Genomic DNA, 18361 nt, shown 5'->3' on the forward strand with positions numbered 1-18361 from the left:
TTGGAGCTGAAGCAGCAAAATGCAAATCCAAAAATGTGTCAGAACAGTTTGGAGGCTGCCCACAAAATGAAACCCATGCAACCCACACTGCATTTGATGCCATCACTGAAATGACATTTGAAACAAGTTATATAAGAATTAAAATGAAGACTGGCAGAACTCTTAGTAGGACCCTTGACGATGCAATACTAGACGGTTATAGTCTGGCAGTCCTTGTTGCTTCGTCACAGAAGCCCAGAGGAGGTCTGGGCAAAGTTATACAAACCGATAGGGTGCAAGCCAACCCGACTCTGATGGAGGATCCTGGCCCAGAAAAGGTTGTGGCATTTCCGGATCAGGTTCACACATGACTTTTTCTTTGCGTGACAGAGCCTTAACTTCTAGTTGTGAATTGCACAGGAAATGTTGTTTTCAAACAGCAATATCCAAAGGTGCTCCTGAGCCTGTGCAGGGATTTCCAATATAGTAGAAATGTCTAAATCAAGGACTGCAGTCCAAATCCAGCCTGCCACCTCTGGTCCGCAAGAACATACAAAGATGATTATGTCCCTATAATACAATTCTCTGCTGTTGTGGAGACAGACGTGGATTGTAATGACATGGCCCACGATACATCTCAGGGTGCTTTCACATTAGAGCTGTTTGGTCCCCTTTAAATGGACCAGAGTTCATTTTCTCGCAGAGTCCCATTCGTTGGGGCAGGTGTGAGAGCTCAGCTGAACTCCGGTGTGGTGCAAACAAGAGAACTCTGGTCCTCATGAAAATGTGGGCCTTAGATTGCTTGCAAGTGAATCCTAGTGCAGTTTGTTTACAGAGGGAAAGGTCCACCCATCGGACCGAAGAGAGGACGTGATGCAGAGTGAATAGCTCACTGCCTCTCCTGCTGCTCATGCTGGGCAGCATCTTGTGACAAACCTGTAACGTTTGAACCCTGGACAGTAGAAATATCTTTACAACCTGCGATATCACACATCCTGACGAGAAGTTTTGAAGAATCTTTTTCCTCATACCACACAGTACCATGTGACCCAGGAAGCTGATGGAAGCTCAATCAGATCTATGCTGCAACCGATTGATGCCAAAGGAGCTGCAGAGCTGCGGGCAAATGTTCACAGCAATATATACAACTTCAGATATAAAGAGTTACGGAGAATGGCAGGAAGGACTTTCTGGACTGTTCTTTGTGGCAAATTGAACTATTTCTTACAACACTTTGTGTAGAAAAGGTTTTTTTGTACATTTTACACCAAAAGAAGTAAAACTTGCAAAGAAGGAAAGCTGTTTAAATAGAAGTGAATCAAAAACATAGCTTTGCCTAAAGGAGACAAGCCAGTATTCAGCCTGAAGGCGGATCTCTCCCGTTTTGTCCGGGAAACTACAGTATTTCACTCATCTTTCCCGCTGTCCTCCCGTATCAGTATTTTCCTGTAAATTTCCTGTTTTATAATATAATAATTTTTAAACTGCAAACTGAATTGTCACTAGCCTCACGAGAACTGCCCCCTGCTGTAGCCTGGGTGGCAGTTCTCGCAAGGTTAGTGGCAACAACGGGAGCAAACTCAGAACAACAAATCAGAGATGGATGGATGTAACGAGAGAGAAAACATTTCTGCACAAAAAGTGAAGACTTCATGTTAATATCTCTAAAAATGGGAAACCAAATTTACTTTCCTAAAGATGAGCAGGACAGAAACATGCGGTTGTGTCATCATCAGTCATGAATGCCAGAGAGCCACATGAGTGAAAATGACAAATTAAAAGAAAATGTAAATGTTTCACTTGAAGACAAGCAATGTGTAAACTGAAAATATTAAAAAATAAAATAAATGTGCTTTAATTCCCCTTTGTGTTTTCATTTAGGTTCTATTATAGGAACTACATACATAGGAAGTACAGTGCGGACAAAAGTCGTCCTATCAGGCTACGAGCATATAATTGTAGTTTGTAAGTGGTTGACAGGTAGTTATAAAATGTTCCCGTATTTTTAAATCCAAAACTTCCAGGTACGGAAGTGAGATGTGTTGGCCCGGCGCCCACGACCAAACCAAAAGACCTCTCTAAGCTTCAAATTGCTCAGAATAAAGCTGCAAGGCTCGCATTGTGCTGTCCATCAGGTGTGAGACAGAGTACTGAAAGTTTGCATGCCAGTCTCTCATGGCTCAGAGTCCAGGAGAGGTTGGCTTGTAACTTAATGTTTTTTTTCAGAAACATCTTCTACAGCAAACAACCAAACCATCTGTATTCACAATTACATTATGTAAGAGATCACCACAGTTACAATACTAGGCAGGCGACTAGAGGTTCTTTAGTGAAACCAAAACCCAGAACAGATGCAGTCCGGAAGTCCATAATATATCGGGCTCTTTCTGTGTGGAACAAGTTGCCAATTACGATTATTGAAGCACCGACTAAGGCAAGTTTTAAAAAACTTTTTAAAAAACACATTCATTTGAATCCAAATGTTATCTAAATCTGAGGGAATTAGATGAGATATAGTTTAATGTATTGTGATGGTTAGTTTTAGTATACTTTAGTTTGTTTTAATTTTAAGCCTATACCGTTTGTTTTTATGTTTTGTTTTTATGTCTTGCATTGTTTTTGTATGTTTGCTTTACTTGTTTTTATTGTTTTTATGTTTTGTCAGACATAATATCTATTGTGTCTCATGTGATGTTTTGTTGATGTCTTATTGTGTTTACGTTTTGTGGATTTATTGTGTCTTATGTGATGTTTTGTTGTGTGTGGACCCCAGGAAGAGTAGCTGCCACTCTGGTGGCAGCTAATGGGAATAAATAACAATAAATAAACCAAACACGGCCCACGAGGTCGGACCGGTGGCCCCGCCCCCCGCAGCGATGGGCGGGGCCTGCCACGCCCCTGACCACGCCCCCTCGCCCTCCTCTCTATTTTAACATCCACTCGCGCAGCAGCGCGCACGTGGGGAGATTACTACCGAGGACAGCGGTGGGAGCGCGCAGCGGTCCGGGGGTTTTTATTTTCCACTTAACGGTTATGTCTCCAGCCCGATGCTGCCAGTCTTCCTCTGAGCCCTCGCGCGGGACCAGACGGTTCTCCAGACTCTGCTGCGGATGAGCTCCGCTTGAAAGCCGGCTTTTTGTTGCAGTCTGCCCCCTCTCCCCCAGTCCCCCTCCCCGTCCCTCGCAGGTCGAGCCGCAGCACAGAAGTATGGTAGATAAAGGTCCCCTGCTGACTTCTGCTATTATCTTCTACCTCTCTATTGGGGCAGCAATATTTCAGGTCCTGGAGGAGCCCAATTGGAAACATGCTGCACAGCATTACAGAGAGCAGAAGGATAAGATACTTGAGGACTATCCCTGCCTCTCCAAAGATGATTTGGACAGAATATTAGAGGTATGTTACTACATAACTGCTGCAGGTTCTATGATGACATTGAGGCAGTATTTGAAAGTGTCCTGCGGGTTTTTCCAGCCTCCAGAGTGCTGACACATGATGGGCCCCAGCTGGTATGTGGGCTCTGGCTTCACACTGACAAAACCAGGAATGAGATGTAGTCAGTCCAGGTTCATCTGTTCAGGTCGACACACCCTCTCTGCCGGCTGGCCTCAGGGCCTGAGTTTTCCAGCGTTGAGCCCAAGCCTGTCTTATCTGTTGGGTCTCCTTGGCTCGTGATAATTATTGTTTTATTACTTGCTGCATTTATCTTTCTGTTGCAAATGTGTGGGCCACCCTGTCTGCAGCGGGCATCGCTGTAGCAGGTGTGTGGCCCTCTTGTAACCCGCCCAGGAGAGCTGTTGCATGTTGTTTCACTGCCAGTGTTTTCCATGTTAGGTTTGGTCCTCACACCGGTGTCGTTGACCTCTGGTGGCTCCATCGTCTCTGAATGATCATGGTGGCTAAATACTGTGTAAGTGTAAGGGCTCCGTGACCTTGTTTCTTTAGATGATTAACTAAATTCAGATCAATAGTGCTAGATTGATACGATTACGTTCAAGTATTATTTATTTTATATTTTTTTTATTGGTTGTTTTCTTTTTTTTAAATGACATTCAGATTTATTTTGCAGTCTCTTTTGAGATACAGAAAATGCTCTCTTAGGCCCCGCCCACACGAAGATGCGCTCAGGCCTGATTATTTTAGAAAACCAGCGTATCATCTGTAAACATTCATTTTTGAAACTAGGTTCCACAGTCGAAAGACTTGAAGACGGCGTTTACGTGGCTCGGTTGTTACTGCCTCTCCACAAATTTTCTGAAACACCTGCGTCGTACACGTCACTCATACTTGTCCACGTTATCTCTGTTTACGGATTTCTGTGTTTTGCCACCTGTTTCCGTCATAGCAACAAGACGCCACCAACAGGCCTGCTGTGTATTTTACAACGTTTTCAGGCATATCGAGCACAAAGAACGTTTTTGAAATGTGGTTCTTCCTCTTCGTGTGGATAGAGCCGTAAATAGAATTGGGGACGGTGCAATCATGATGCGTAGTACCATTTCTGGAGAGAGTCGGGCAAAGGTGCAGGATACAACGTAGCTTCCTCGCTACGGTGAAGCACAAACCGTGCTTCAAACCCCGGAGCCCCCGGTACAGGGGGCAAATGCCAGATAGGAACATAAGCCTGAGATTGGGCCGGGCTTAGGGGTCAAAGGTCAGTGTTTGTCCAAAACTGGGAAAGTGAGGTCTTGTTGGGAAGGAAATCCACTATGAAACCTTCATATCAGCTATGTGCTAGGCTGGGGGGACTCCTAAAGGGAAAAGCAGAAAGAAGATGTTTGTATCTTTTTAAAATGAGTCGTAAAATAATTATGGACGTCATTCCTCAGACTGTTGCAGAGTAATGTAGGTTGGGGGGTACAAGAATATAGGTTTAGAGGTAACCCTTTCCCCATAATTGACTCGTATGTCTTTTATTTACCCTTTTTATGCAGTTTTGCAAGCAACGTTTGAAGTCGGAGGGGTCCACCTCTGCACCAGTAACCCTGATTTGAATTTCAGTTAGAAATTGGGAAACAATCCAATTATTTGTATTGCTGTTTTTGCATTTTACATTTGCAGGTGTGACCAGGGACAAGTCTGAACCTGTGCCCCTTTCTGGGTCATGGGAGATTTATTGTCCCCACCCCCTTTCCTGCTCCCTTCTGGCTCCCTCTTTGTGTTTGGGGGGACTGAAAGGGATATGCCCAAGGGCCCCCTCCCCGTTCACAGAACCTCACTGCACTAGACAAATGTGCCTCTGGATGAAATGGGAGTGTAATCTTACTTGTAGGTTTTGGAAATGTTCTCTTGCAGCTGCTTCTGAAAGAGCTATTGGGGGGATGGTAAGGGGGTTGGACCAGTGCTAAACTATCAGTCCTGCTAAACGGCATATAGCCACCTGTGCAGTTTTCAGGGCGCTTTGAAAGGATCCTATCAAGTTGCATGCAGTAGTCTCACACAGTTGTTTGCATTGTCTGTCATGGATTGACTGTTGTAGATTTCCTTTCTCACTGTTTGCCAAAAGCACCTGTTGCAGAGACGAAGTCTTGTGCTGCGTTTCTGCCTGGAGGGGCTTTTCGTTTGAGAAGCAGAGATTCAATTAGATTATGGAAACTTGCTCAGCTTGTTAACAATTAAAACAAGTTAAGGCTGCAGTTGTAAAAGTCAGTGCTCTCTGTTTTATTAACAAGGAGTTTACGATTAACTATGATCCTTGAAGTGGTCAGTTTATGGATTAGATTTTATGGCCCATCAGTGTTCAGGCTCCTGGGAGGCTGTTATAAAGTTCAGCTTGGGCGTTGCTGCTGGGTGTGGGGGTGTGTTATCTCTCCTGCAAGTAAGGATTAAACTAAGCGTCACGCTGTAGCATCAGCGTGTCCTGATCTCAGCATTTCTGGGAAACATTGTAGACTCAGGAAAAGTAGAAAGCAACAGGAAGTTTACGGTCAACTGCAGTACACTCAAAACATACTCATGCATGTCTGCTTTAATGGGTGCATGTTTTCATGGATCCCTCTCTATCTTGCAGAAATCTCTACTGGAATGACCAAACATCTCTGAATTTCGTTGTAGAAATACAATGACAATAAATTGAGAAAATCTTTGAATTCTCTCATGATCGTCTGTAATCAATGCAGCACTTAACCGAGCAAGGAAAGGTCCTATGTATCACGAACTGATCACTTTCTTCATAGAGTACTATTATATTATAGACATTGCGCTCTCAAAACGCTAAACATGGACCTGAAACCACTTTTCTGATCATCTAGTGGGTCAGGACACAGCTTTTAAACTGGGTCGGGCCATGCCCAAACCTTGATTCTTATATTCTCCAGCCGTTAGTGATGTAGATCTGTTGCTGTGTTCGGGATCATCGTGGTGTTGCATTGCTCAGTTTCAGCCAAGCTTTAGCTGTCAGTCAGATGTCGTCACCTTTGCATCTTGAAAACTCTGGTCTACAGAGGAGTTCATGGTCCACTCCTGTAAGATGTCCAGGTCCAGACCATCATCCCTCCACCACCGTGCTTGACAGTGGGTCGGAGGTGTTTCTGCTGAAATGCTTTAGTTTTCTCCAAACATGGTTCTGGACATTAAGACCAAACATCTCCACTTTGGTGTCATTTGCCGCATTCTCCTGGTAACTCTGTCAAGCAATTTATACTGGTTCAGTTTCCTTGTAATTGTGCTGTCATGGACTTTGACATTCAACCTACTCGATATTGCCTTTGGAGTCTGGAGTCTCTACTTTTTTTTTTTTTATAAACATTGACTGGCCTGACCTTGGCAGTAACTGGGACATCTACTCCTGAGAAGATTAGCGACCGTCTTCAAGGCTTTCCATTTCCAACATTAAATTTATAACCCTTTCCACATTCACTGCCAGTTTGGTATATTTATAGTCATCAGTCAGTGCAGTGGTGCTAAAATGTTTCAAACAGGCTCCAACCTGGTTTTCTTTTTAGTGGGAAAAAAAGGCCAAACTGCCACTTTTTTCTTTGGAAAAATAGAGATGTAATGCAGACTTGAGAGGTGCTGGTCCCTTGCTGGAGCTTGTATTTCGACTGCCTTCCTATTTTTGCAGACAGGCTGCAGCAGAAATTCAATTTAACCTTTTTGCCAGCATGCAAACTTCAGTTCTGCACATGACTTGTGCATCACTTTAGTGTGTGCGGGTTTTTATTTGTGCAAGGCCAGCTAAACACATGGCCATCACATGTTTAAAGTAAGACATGACCCTTTGTCAGACTGGGAGAAGCCGGGCCAGAATGAAGAAGCCCACTGTCTCCAGGACTAGCTTTCTTTGTCACGGGACCTTTTGACCTCAAGTACCCAAGTCTTCCTTCCCCTTTTTGAAAAGTAAAAAAAAAAAAAAGCCCTGACATCATGAAAGTTTAAAGATTTACAATGTCAGATTTGATGTCTTACCCGCATGTTGGATGACACCTTGAACTGAGAAGTGCTAAACACTTGCAGCCAGGGGACTGAGTTTGATGTGTATAGATGCAAATCAACTTGCACAAGCCTCACAACCTCATGTGATATTCACAGCCAAGTTTAGAGCAGGCGGTGCAGCGTGACAGCCGCTGCTCAACACATGCTGACGGGCATTTGTCTTCTCAAGAGAAGACAAATCCGGAATAAATTCCTCTTTATTCTGAAAATATTTAGGTTATAAAAAGATATACCTTCATTTTTATAAATTTTTTTCAATTCATCCGAGGTGGACGGATGGACGTGGAAGCCAACATGAAAGAGTACGACTTGGTAAATTCCTTCTCAAGAACAGCTGTGGTTGTGGAAAAATACAGAGCCGCTAGAGCGGCATGTTTGGCCGCTAGCTGTCCTGATTAACTGTCAGTTATCGTTATGGCTTTTTTTTTTCTTTCCAGTTATCAGAGTGCTGCAGCACCAGATGACCCGACCTGCTGCATGGTGATATTCTGGGACCAGTGTGATGGGTTTCATTGTTTGGCAGCTTTTTTCAATGAATAGTTTCACATGTGAAGATTCCTGAAAGGTTTATTACTGTAAATGCCGAGAGTTTCATTTTCTAGCGCTCCCTTTCTCAGTGATGTAACAGTGTTTCGGAGAAACCTTTTCTTTTCCTGCAGGTGCTTTGTGTCTTGTTTTGGGCAGTATTGAGTCAGCATGGATTACATCAGCTTGAATGTCTTAATCTGGAGCAGATTCATTTTGATGATTGCGTTCTTTTATCATTCATCCGTCCAGCAGGCAGTCATGCGAAGAAGCCGGTTTTACAGCTTCCTCCTGAGCTCCGTGGGGCTCACTTTGATTCAAGTATCACCACTGGGAGCCTGCGTGTCCCTCCTGTTGTAGAATGACCTGGGGTTGGCTTCTTAACCCTTTTAAGGATCTTTTGCATTGCAGATCCTCTTCAGTCATGCAGAGCATCTCACATGAGATCACTTGTCTGGATGATGTGGCTTAAAGCCAGCTGGTTGATACCAGAAGATGAGATTTCCTTTGTGTGCTGATGTGTTCGCTGGTCAGATCAAGACTGGTCTACAGTGTGAGTAAGCTCTGATTGTTTGTGTGAATCAGCAGTTTTGCATATGTCAACTTCAAGCAGTCTGGCAGACAGACTGAACAAGTTCAGTTCTCCTTTTATTAGGCTGGAATTACATTGAGAGCTAAATACACACACTCTCTCTCTCACACACACGTGCGCCACAGACATGACACACAAATGCAAAACATCTGTTTTCCACAGAACAAACTTTTAACGCCTCAAACTGGTGCAGTAAAATTTCATATTGGTCCCAGCAGAGAACTTTAAGTACGTAGCATGTAGGGTTTGTTAGGGTTTTTTTTTTTTGTGCACAGCTGCGTTGGTGTAAATAAAGCAGTGAGTGGAACAGGAACAGCTCTGAGGTCAACACATAAGCAGGTTTCCTGTGTGCGAGGTGCTGCCTGTCCCACACTGTTGATATTTTCATCCTTTTTTGCTTTCATCATCAGGTAGAATGCAGTTGGTGTTGTTGTCTCATCAGTTTCCTGTCATCAGTTTTAATCCAAATTGGACTTTTGCCTGAGCAGCGCGAGGTGGTGGCGTACTTGGAGATGTAAACAATCATTACTGATGCTGTGTGCTTCCAGGAGGAGCAGCAAGAGTGCACGAGCAAGCGGTGAACTGCTCCAGTTTATCCAGTTTGGTCCCCACTTTTATCGTCCGGACGCTCCAGCAGTCCAAACGAGGAACTTTGTCTTTTAGGGAAACAAAGGAATGGGTTCCTCTTGTTTGGTAATTATAAAGCAGACTTGCCACAAGGCTGTTATTATTAAAGAACCAAGCATCGTCCAGTCCTTCAGGGCCTGTGAGAATTCTGCTCATGCTTGCACATTTCCTCCTCAAACGACGCGCTGGGAGAAACAGTGTGGGCTAATGCATTGTCCAGGCACACATGGTGGGGTGTTTGCTCATTCCCAAGAGGCAGACTTTAGTTTTTGTTGTGGCTGCTCAAGGACGTGTATGGTTGGGAATGATTGATTAAGCGCTTTCCTTTGGACTTGAACACTTAAACATCAGTGCAGAGTGAGCTGATTTATTCCACGCAGGAGGTGGCTGACGAAGGGTTTTCAGTGTTGCGTAGATGGAGCGAAACCTTGGCAGACGCATAAGAGAGAGCAAGCTCTCCAGAACCTCCCGATGTTTTTTTTAAATGCACAAATCGGCATCAAATCGCTGTTTAGGGGATGCAGCTCTTGCCTTCCTGTCTCGTTATCAAAACAATCAGTGGCTGGAACAATAAAGCCCTTAGGTTAAAGAGGTGTCTCCAGGGTGCCCGGCTGTCGTCTCAGCTCATCAGTACTCCTGGAGACACCATCAGCATATCACAGGAAGGATGTGGTGAAAGAAATGGAGCTTGCAGATGAGAAGCTTCCTGGCCTTCTCGTGCTTACGCTCATTGCAGTCTTTCATAATTGCTGATTGTCAGTGTTCATCTGTTTAATCTTTCCACGGTGAATTCCAGCACTCATCAGTCACGGTGGCCTTTTTTCTTTGCCTTCAGGTGGTTTCAGATGCTGCAGGCCAAGGGGTCACCATCACGGGCAGCAAGACGTTCAACAACTGGAACTGGCCCAATGCCGTCATCTTTGCCGCCACAGTCATCACCACCATCGGTTTGTGTTTTTAGAAGTTTGGGGTTTTGTCGCTGGTCTGCATAGTCCAGGAAGCCTGTTGATTCAACATGCTTTTGTTTTCTCTTCTATTTCAAAAGGTTATGGAAACATTGCCCCAAAAACCTCAACCGGCCGAGTGTTTTGCATCTTCTATGGGCTGTTCGGAGTGCCGTTGTGTCTTACTTGGATCAGTGAACTGGGAAAGTTCTTTGGTGGCCGAGCCAAACACCTCGGCCAGTATTTGACCAAAAAAGGCTTTTCCCTGGTAGGTCGGTTCTTCGGTGTTGCACTTTTCTGTCAGCGTGATCTGATTGTCTGAACTTAATCTTTTTTTTCTTTTTTCTTTTCCAGAGAAAAGCTCAGTTCACCTGCACAGCTATTTTTCTCCTCTGGGGCGTTCTGGTCCATTTAGTCCTCCCACCTTTCGTGTTTATGTCTCAAGAGGGTTGGTCGTACATCGAAGGCTTGTACTTCTCATTTGTCACCTTGACCACCATCGGTTTTGGGGACTTGGTAGCAGGTAAGCTGAGAAACTTTCTTCAACGTACCCACATCTACAGTAGCAGGAAAAAGTGTGTGAATCCACCGCAATTAACTGGTTTATTAAACTGGGGTCACAGTAATGGGCAAACGCATTGCTTCATGTCCTTCTCATGTCTGAAAGAAATAAAAAAAGGTTAGTTCATTGACCAATTACCTCAACAAACGCTGAATGGAGTTAGTAGGTCACACATCTGGATTCCTGTTAGTATCTGGAGGCGTAGTTCAGCAATAATTTGATTAAGACATTGGAACATTAATGGGTCCATATTAATGTATTACTTTTCCTGACTTTCAAAAGTTCAAAACCAAGTTTGAATTTGAGTATAGCCAGATTTCATGCCACCATGTTGAGTCGTGGTCAGAGTGACATGGTTCTGTTTGGGTTGATCCACATGAAAGGCAGTCACAATCACATAGTATGGGACCATATTTAGTTTGCTGTTCAGAAGACAAACAATCAAGAGTAGCTGATCTGCATAAGACTGGCAAGGAATACAAATGGGTGTTTGTGTCCATCACTCCGTAGTCAGAGAAAATCGCTGGAAGAAGAGATTTTAATTGCTATAGCTGCTCCTCTTTGGCCCAGCCAAGATGGATCCGAAGGCACAACCCAGAATCCTCCAGGGAGGTAAAAGAGCCTCAAGCAGTGACTGAAGGCTTGAAGATATCACTTGAAATGGAAACATCTAAAAAAAAAAGATTAAAATGCATATATATGCTTTTAAGTTTGACCAAACTTTGTATTAACCATTAATATATATGCAGACAAGGAAAAAAAAAAGGAGAAATGGAAACATCTCTGTTCATGCGCTGACCATGTGGGGGTCCATTAACAGTCCGTGGCACAACTCCATGGAGGAAGCCACTGCTCTCAAAAAGAGCACCTTGGCTTTCCGCAACACTGCTGAGAATGTTTTGTGATGAAACAAAATGTAAATTGTTCAGGAAGAATACGCATCACCATGTATGACACAAAACCGCAAACGACTCAGTCACTCAGGTCTGTAATACTGAGTGTTGTGATCCGGGTTTGCTCGGCTCCCTCAGGACCTGAACCCCATGCCAAGATATCCCACCGGATAGATCTAAGTGAAGACGTGTTAGATTGTAATTGTTTCATCAGCTTCACTACATCCTCTGTGATTGTTACTTAAATATCAGGTCACATTTTATACCAAAACAAGAAGAAGCAAAAACCAGTTAAATTCAAGGAGTTGATGCTTTTTGCTAGTAAATGTACTGTATCAAAGTTGGAGCCATCATATGAACATTACCTTGACCTTAACCTTAACCTTTTTTTGTTTCCGCAGGTGTGGAGCCAAATAAAGAGTATCCAACTCTGTATCGTTACTTTGTGGAAGTGTGGATTTATCTGGGGCTGGCCTGGCTTTCTTTGTTCTTCAACTGGAAAGTGCGGATGGTGGTCGAAGCTCACAAGGCATTAAAGAAACGCCGCAAGCTGCGCAAGCTTTCCCTGGAAGAGCTACAGCACTACAAGAAAGCTCACAAAGCCTCCCCTCGTCTGCCGCCCACTCCCAACGATGTCAACATTTTCAGTTTCTTGTCTAAGAAGAAGGAGGGCTACAACGACTTGATAAAGCAGATCGGCAGTAAAAAAGATGTCCGGGTCCACTCGGCCCCTGCCGACGCCAACAAAAAATCCAAAGACATCAATCGCTCCAAGAGCTGTAACGATGCCACCATGTTTAACGGTCACACCATCCTCAGTCTGGACCGGTCGCCACGGCAAAAGAGACGCTACAGCTTCAGTGACCGCGTCACCGTCGCTTTTTCCAAGTCCAAGAGCTACTTGCTGGGTTCAGACAATGGTTTACTGCTAACGGAGGACCAGGTTGAAGGGGACCCAGAACTGGACCCGAACCAAATGTTCGAGAACCAACTGGACAAGGACATGGACCTTGAAAATGGAGGACCGGGTGACTGTGGAGCAGGCAGTCGGAGGACATGGGACTCTAAAGACTACCATCCTCTAACCATCCAAAATGCCAACATTACTTTTATTGATGAGGAAAACTTCCTCAGCGGTAACCTGGAGGAGCTGGAGGAAGAGGAGGATGACGACGACGACTCTAAAGCAAAACTGTCCATCACGACATGTGACGAAAACGTTGAAACAAACTCCAAGGAAGATCAGAGTTCTGAATGCGAAGGGTCTGTCTTCACGAGTGACGGTTCGGAGCACGGCCGCTCCTACGAGAAACTCGTAGAGGAATACGCAAAGGAGGAAAACACAGACACTTGAACTATGTGTGTATTCTAATATAATCTATATCAGATCTCAAAAGACTTTGAGGGTCTGCAAAAGTAAGATCAGGGTTCCTGCCAATCTGAAAAAAAACAGTCGACTCATTTTAAGAGTTCAGCTTTCTCTAAACCCCGATCGAAACACGTCCTCAATCTGGCTGCACATGGACGGCAGAGCATGACTTGTAACCGCCAGTATTTAATGTCTGCTCTATTTATATCTTACTTTTTTATAAGGTTTAAAAAAAACTCAATGCCACTTATTTTATTATGTCCAAACTGTTGTTCATGAGTGTTTTTTACTCCCAAGTTGAATTTGTGTGTGGGAATTAGCTTGATTTTGCTCAAGTTCCAATGATTTCTATTCACCATATTGGTGTTTTTAATGATCTTTATTAAAATAAAGGGGATGGTCACTTTTGTTCAATTGCTGCGTGGGTTTATGCATCTCCCATGTCACAGTTCAATCAAACCAGGACATATCGAGGTCCACTCCAGTGCAAACTGTGGTTTTTTTTATAACCTGAGCCAAATATTTGTCTTTAAAAAATGAAGAAGTTAGGACCGATTATCCTGTATTTTTGTTTGTTTGTTTTTTATTATTTAGTGTTTCATTTATTTAGCAAAATATTTGTATTATTGTGTCTGAGATGGTTGTGTTGTTGTAAGTGATAGAGCTGTGACTGCGGCGTAGGCCGCCAGTGATGCCTTTTCTAAATCTGAGTCCTTGAGCCAACAGAACAGAGTTAACTCATGTTGGGTTTTGAAGGAACGGTTCATCTTTCCTGATCTCCCGAGTAAACGTAACCCCATGGTGTTGCTTCCTATTTTCAGTGCCTGACATCGACGAAGCTCCGACAGCAACGACACACTCTTCACTTTCAGCCCTTTCAGCAGTTTGGGACTAGATTGTGTTTGCTGTGTAAATGTTGGGCCGGAGTCGGTAGCCTCAAACGCAGCTCTGCCCGGGACACGGCCTTGCTGCCCGTGTTTGTCTTTCGGGGGCTCGTATCGCCCACACCAATGCCTGAAGTGCCGCTCGCGACGGGGCAAGGTCAACCTTTGGTGGATCAATACTCTCTTGACGTGTGCATTTAGTCATGAGGCCAAGTCGTGAGCATCGCTGCCCTGTTGCCTCAGGTGAACATACAATTTCAAACAACTTGAAGTGCTTTTTCTTTGCTAATCCACTGCCTTTTGCACACGTTAACTTGCACATGTACTGGTGTCTTTGGAAGCTAAGACGGCATTTAAGCGTCGTCACGAAGCGTCACTATGAATTCGGTGAACTCAGTGAAGTTAAACAACACACTCGAAGGTTAGTCACGTCTTGTTTTGGTCTAATGAACACACAATGCACATTATTGCTTGTAGTTCTGCCTTACAGTTGACTGCTAAGGGAATCTGCACAGGATATGCAGTACAGTGTGTTTATTCAGTAGACGTAGTTTAATTAAAAAAGACTTCGACACAAGGGGTGTGTTTTCTCTCTTTTCCTTTGTACTTTGGGGCACCGTTTTTTTTTTTATAAAAACAATCCTGGTTTTCAATGGTTCTGGATGTTTCACAGCATTTTTATGCAGCAACGGTACTCGTGTGGACTAAATCTTGAGAGTTTCCAGATTGATGAAGAGTTTTCCTGTCACGGTCGCGTCATTGTGTGAAAACTCCATTTTAGTTGACTGTACAGTTCACCTTGTCTTTTTTTATGATTAAATTATTCACATTTGCTTATGAATTTCAACAAAACTATTTCCTGTAAAATAAACATTTAATAAATGTCCGGTGTTTTTGATCATTTAACTTTATTAAAGAAGAGTTTCTATGCAGCGTTACGAGTCTTGTGTCTTCTGCTGCTTTGCTGTGAGTTTTCTAAAGTTTGAAGATATGGAAGAAAACTGACTTGGCATTTGAGCAACATCTTAGTTTCTTTTCCTCTTTCCTCTGTGTTTCTTGGCCAGGATGCAAGGTTGGCAGTAAAATAAGAACGGCAGCTACACTGTTTTGAAACAACACATCTTGAGAGCTGCTAAAAGCTGCATGTATGTAACCGGTAGTGGCCAGTGGTGGATTTAAGAAATTTGGAGGCAAAGGCAGGCATGGGCCCCTTTGGAATAAAAAGTCAACACACAAAGCAACAGGTCAATTATACAGATACAGTATGTACATTTTAACACAAAACATATGTATCATTTTTAGCAGCAGGTTCTCTGATAGAGTACTTAGGATGGATCACATACATCAAATAAAATTTTTTTTACCCCAGGACACTACAAAGTGAGGGAGCGGTATTCGCACCGCTAAAACCATTGATTATTGGATGACCTTCTGCATTTCCTGAGCCACTGCTTGCCACTGATTTCACTACATAACGATAGTAATCGACGTAAATGTTTTGTTTTCTTGCTTCTTCATTTTCAGCAATGCTGGGGTAGCTTCTTTTCATCTTTGTGTTGTGTTGTGTTTTCTCTTCTCGATTACAGTACTCTTCCTCCTCCTTTCTCGCCACTTTGCACCATTTGTTTTTGTTTTGCCACCGTTTTCTGGGATCCATTCTGGAGCTAGTGGTTAGCTTCTGTGTTGTGGATAGATGAGTGGACTTGAGCTGTTATTTATCCAATTTTATTATCTCACAAAAAAGAGCGTTGTAATAATGTAATATGACCATAAACACAAAAAATATACACTGGAAATACCTGATGACAAAAAATATCAAAATGCTAAACTAGAAGTACAAAATAAGAGCTTACCTTTCCCCAAAGACATCACAAAAAAAAAGAGGGAAAGTTTACGCGGGACAGAGTTTTATAGGGGTGCGTGTCCCCCCTAAATAGACTGTACAAGAAGACACACCCAAGAACTAAATTTCCACCTGTGGAGAACAGTTTGATGAACATCAGGTTAAACAATAATTTAGAGGAATTATTAATTAGTCAAACCTTTGTCACATGTATATAAAAACCATACATACAACTTTTCTTGACACAAATGAGTATTGTAAAGGAGGAATGTGTGCACCTCAAACACTCTTCAAAAGTAACAGTTCTGGGGGTTGTTAAAAGGATATTCTTTGTCATTCGCTACAATGTCCACACTCAGGAAAAAAGGAATTGTCATACAAATTGAGTTTGTGTTGGAGAAGTTTATTGGGCTGTTACCAACCAGTTTGCCTGACACTTAGCCTGACTGTCTCTGTAGGCAGTGTTGGTGGTTGGCACTGCCTCTTCCCAGCTAGAAGGTTCCTGGTTTAAGGCTCAGCTCGAGCCCCACTGCGTTGAGTTTGACTGTTCACCCTGTGTGGGATTTCTGTGGTTTCCTCTCACAGACCAATGTGTTTACAGTATTTGGTGATGCATACCTGCCCACATGAGTGTGTTTGGTTGCCTGTCTATATTACCCCTTTTACACCAAGCTGGTTCCAGGGCTGGTTCTGGGCTAGAGCCAGACTTAGCACCAGTTCTTTGGTTTTACACAGCCCAAACACCAGCTCCTGGCTCTCAAAACGGGTGCTACGCCAGCCCCTTTGAGCTGCTTGGCCAGCTCAAAGGACCGCTTTACGTCGGGGGCTGGGGGCGGGGTTACTGAACAACCAAAGCAGAATAGACGCGGAAGCGCAGCGTTTTTAAACAACGGAGCGTTGAAGACGGCGGTTAAGTTAGCAGACTCTTTTATTATTACATCCATTTATTTAATAATGGATGTAAAACAGAAGCAGCAGTGGTCTACGGTACAATCCACCAACAGTAACGTCTGCGGGCTCCGTGCCCGCCGATGCAGCGGCTCCCAGCCCGCGTCCCAGCCCGCGGGGAAGCGTCCCAGCCCTGGGACGCTTGGACGCGAGGCTGCGGAGCCCGCCGATGCAGCGGCAGCTCCATCCATTTATTTAATAAAAAATCCTGGCCCGCGGGGACGCCTCCCAGCCCGCGGTTCTGGTTCCACGTTACACCAACGCAGAGCCTACGGCGTATGTTACGGAGGAGGAGAGGAGCTCCTGAGGAGAGGAGAGGAGCTGCCGGCTCAAATTTCTTAACAGGCGTTATTTGGATAAACTGAGCCCAGGTTGGGGATCTTAAAGGTTACTTTACCTGAAAAAAATATTAAAACTTAATAAAGTGCCATATTAACAGCGCTACAGCTGAAATTAAAACAGCTTTTGGCTCTCAGCTTCCTCATATGGTGTGACGATCGACGCAGAGCCTACGGCGTAGGTTACGCGGCAACGGGCGCCGTACGCCGTACCCTACGCCGTAGGCTCTGCGTCGATTTAACGCGGAACCATAAATCAGCTCCGGAGCCGGCAGTCAGCCAGAAATTCATCATCTCCGAAAACATCGGGTCAAATTTCTTAACAGGCGTTATTTGGATAAACTGAGCCCAGGTTGGGGATCTTAAAGGTTACTTTACCTGAAAAAATATTAAAACTTAATAAAGTGCCATATTAACAGCGCTACAGCTGAAATTAAAACAGCTTTTGGCTCTCAGCTTCCTGATCAGGGTAGGGATGAAAACGAGGGGGCGTGGTGACGTGATGACGTGGCTCTCTGGCCAGCTCCAGGCCAACACCAGCTGTGTAGAAGCAAACGGTTCTTACTTAAGAACCAACCGCGAACCGGCTCTAGCTCCAGCACTAGCACCAGCCCTGGAACCAGCTTGGTGTAAAAGGGGTATATGTGACTTTGATAGGCTCCAGCAGACCCTGAAAAGGATGGAGTGAGCATTAATGATAAATGAAAGGACTGTGCGTGACGTGCCTTTTTCTTAATTCTTTCTTCATGCGTACTAAGTGCGTATTTGCTATTAACTAAGATAACTTTAGCTAACCGAAGCATTCAAGTCTTTTGGTCAAACAAAGTCAGCAGAGTTAGATATGACTGCAAAAGAGGTGAGAAAGTGCTGTTAGACACATGCTAGAAGCAATACACAGTACATTTTTGTCAGTATACTGTAGGTGTAGGGTGCTCCATTTGTACTGGGAAATGTCAGATTTGGACGTCCTTCCTTTCCTCCTTCTCCCCCAATGTCAGTAGTGTGTGTTTGTTAACATTTCCTCCTCTGCAGGTCCAGTCCAATAGTTCCATCTCGTTCTCATACCTACATGAAAAGTAAGAAGTACTTGTGTCTCAGATGCCTTCAGATGTCTCCCCTGCCAAGCTTGCTGTCGCTTGTAATCAAAAATCCCACATCCTCCCGGCTTGCACCTGTAGGGGTTTAAGTTCTACACCCCCACATCCGTGTAGACTGAGAGGATGTTTGAACGGAGCCTAAACACCAAAACTCAAGTCGGATTTCTCATTAATGTTTAAAGTGTCTTATGTAGGGGCTGCTCCACAAGTATGGGGTCCTGTGCCCTCTGATAAGGGCTGTTCGGTCTCTATATGATCAGAGCAGGAGTTTGGTTTGCATTGCGAAGCCAGGGGCCAGAGGGGATACAGTTTGGGAACAACAGGATTTC

The 18361-nt window shown here is 44.0% G+C and overlaps 1 protein-coding gene across 1 annotated transcript; it reads left to right on the top strand.

Annotated features, from left to right (window-relative positions):
- The first annotated feature begins 2948 nt into the window (after positions 1-2948).
- Positions 2949-14689, top strand: kcnk5a (potassium channel, subfamily K, member 5a). The gene is made up of 5 exons (XM_061743589.1): positions 2949-3372; positions 9990-10101; positions 10200-10366; positions 10453-10621; positions 11955-14689. The coding sequence occupies exons 1-5, from the start codon at positions 3187-3189 to the stop codon at positions 12905-12907; spliced, it is 1587 nt and encodes a 528-aa protein (XP_061599573.1). The 5' UTR covers positions 2949-3186; the 3' UTR covers positions 12908-14689.
- The last annotated feature ends 3672 nt before the right edge of the window (positions 14690-18361 follow it).

The sequence above is a fragment of the Cololabis saira genome, chromosome 16 (assembly GCF_033807715.1).
Source record: "Cololabis saira isolate AMF1-May2022 chromosome 16, fColSai1.1, whole genome shotgun sequence".
Taxonomy (NCBI): domain Eukaryota; kingdom Metazoa; phylum Chordata; class Actinopteri; order Beloniformes; family Belonidae; genus Cololabis; species Cololabis saira.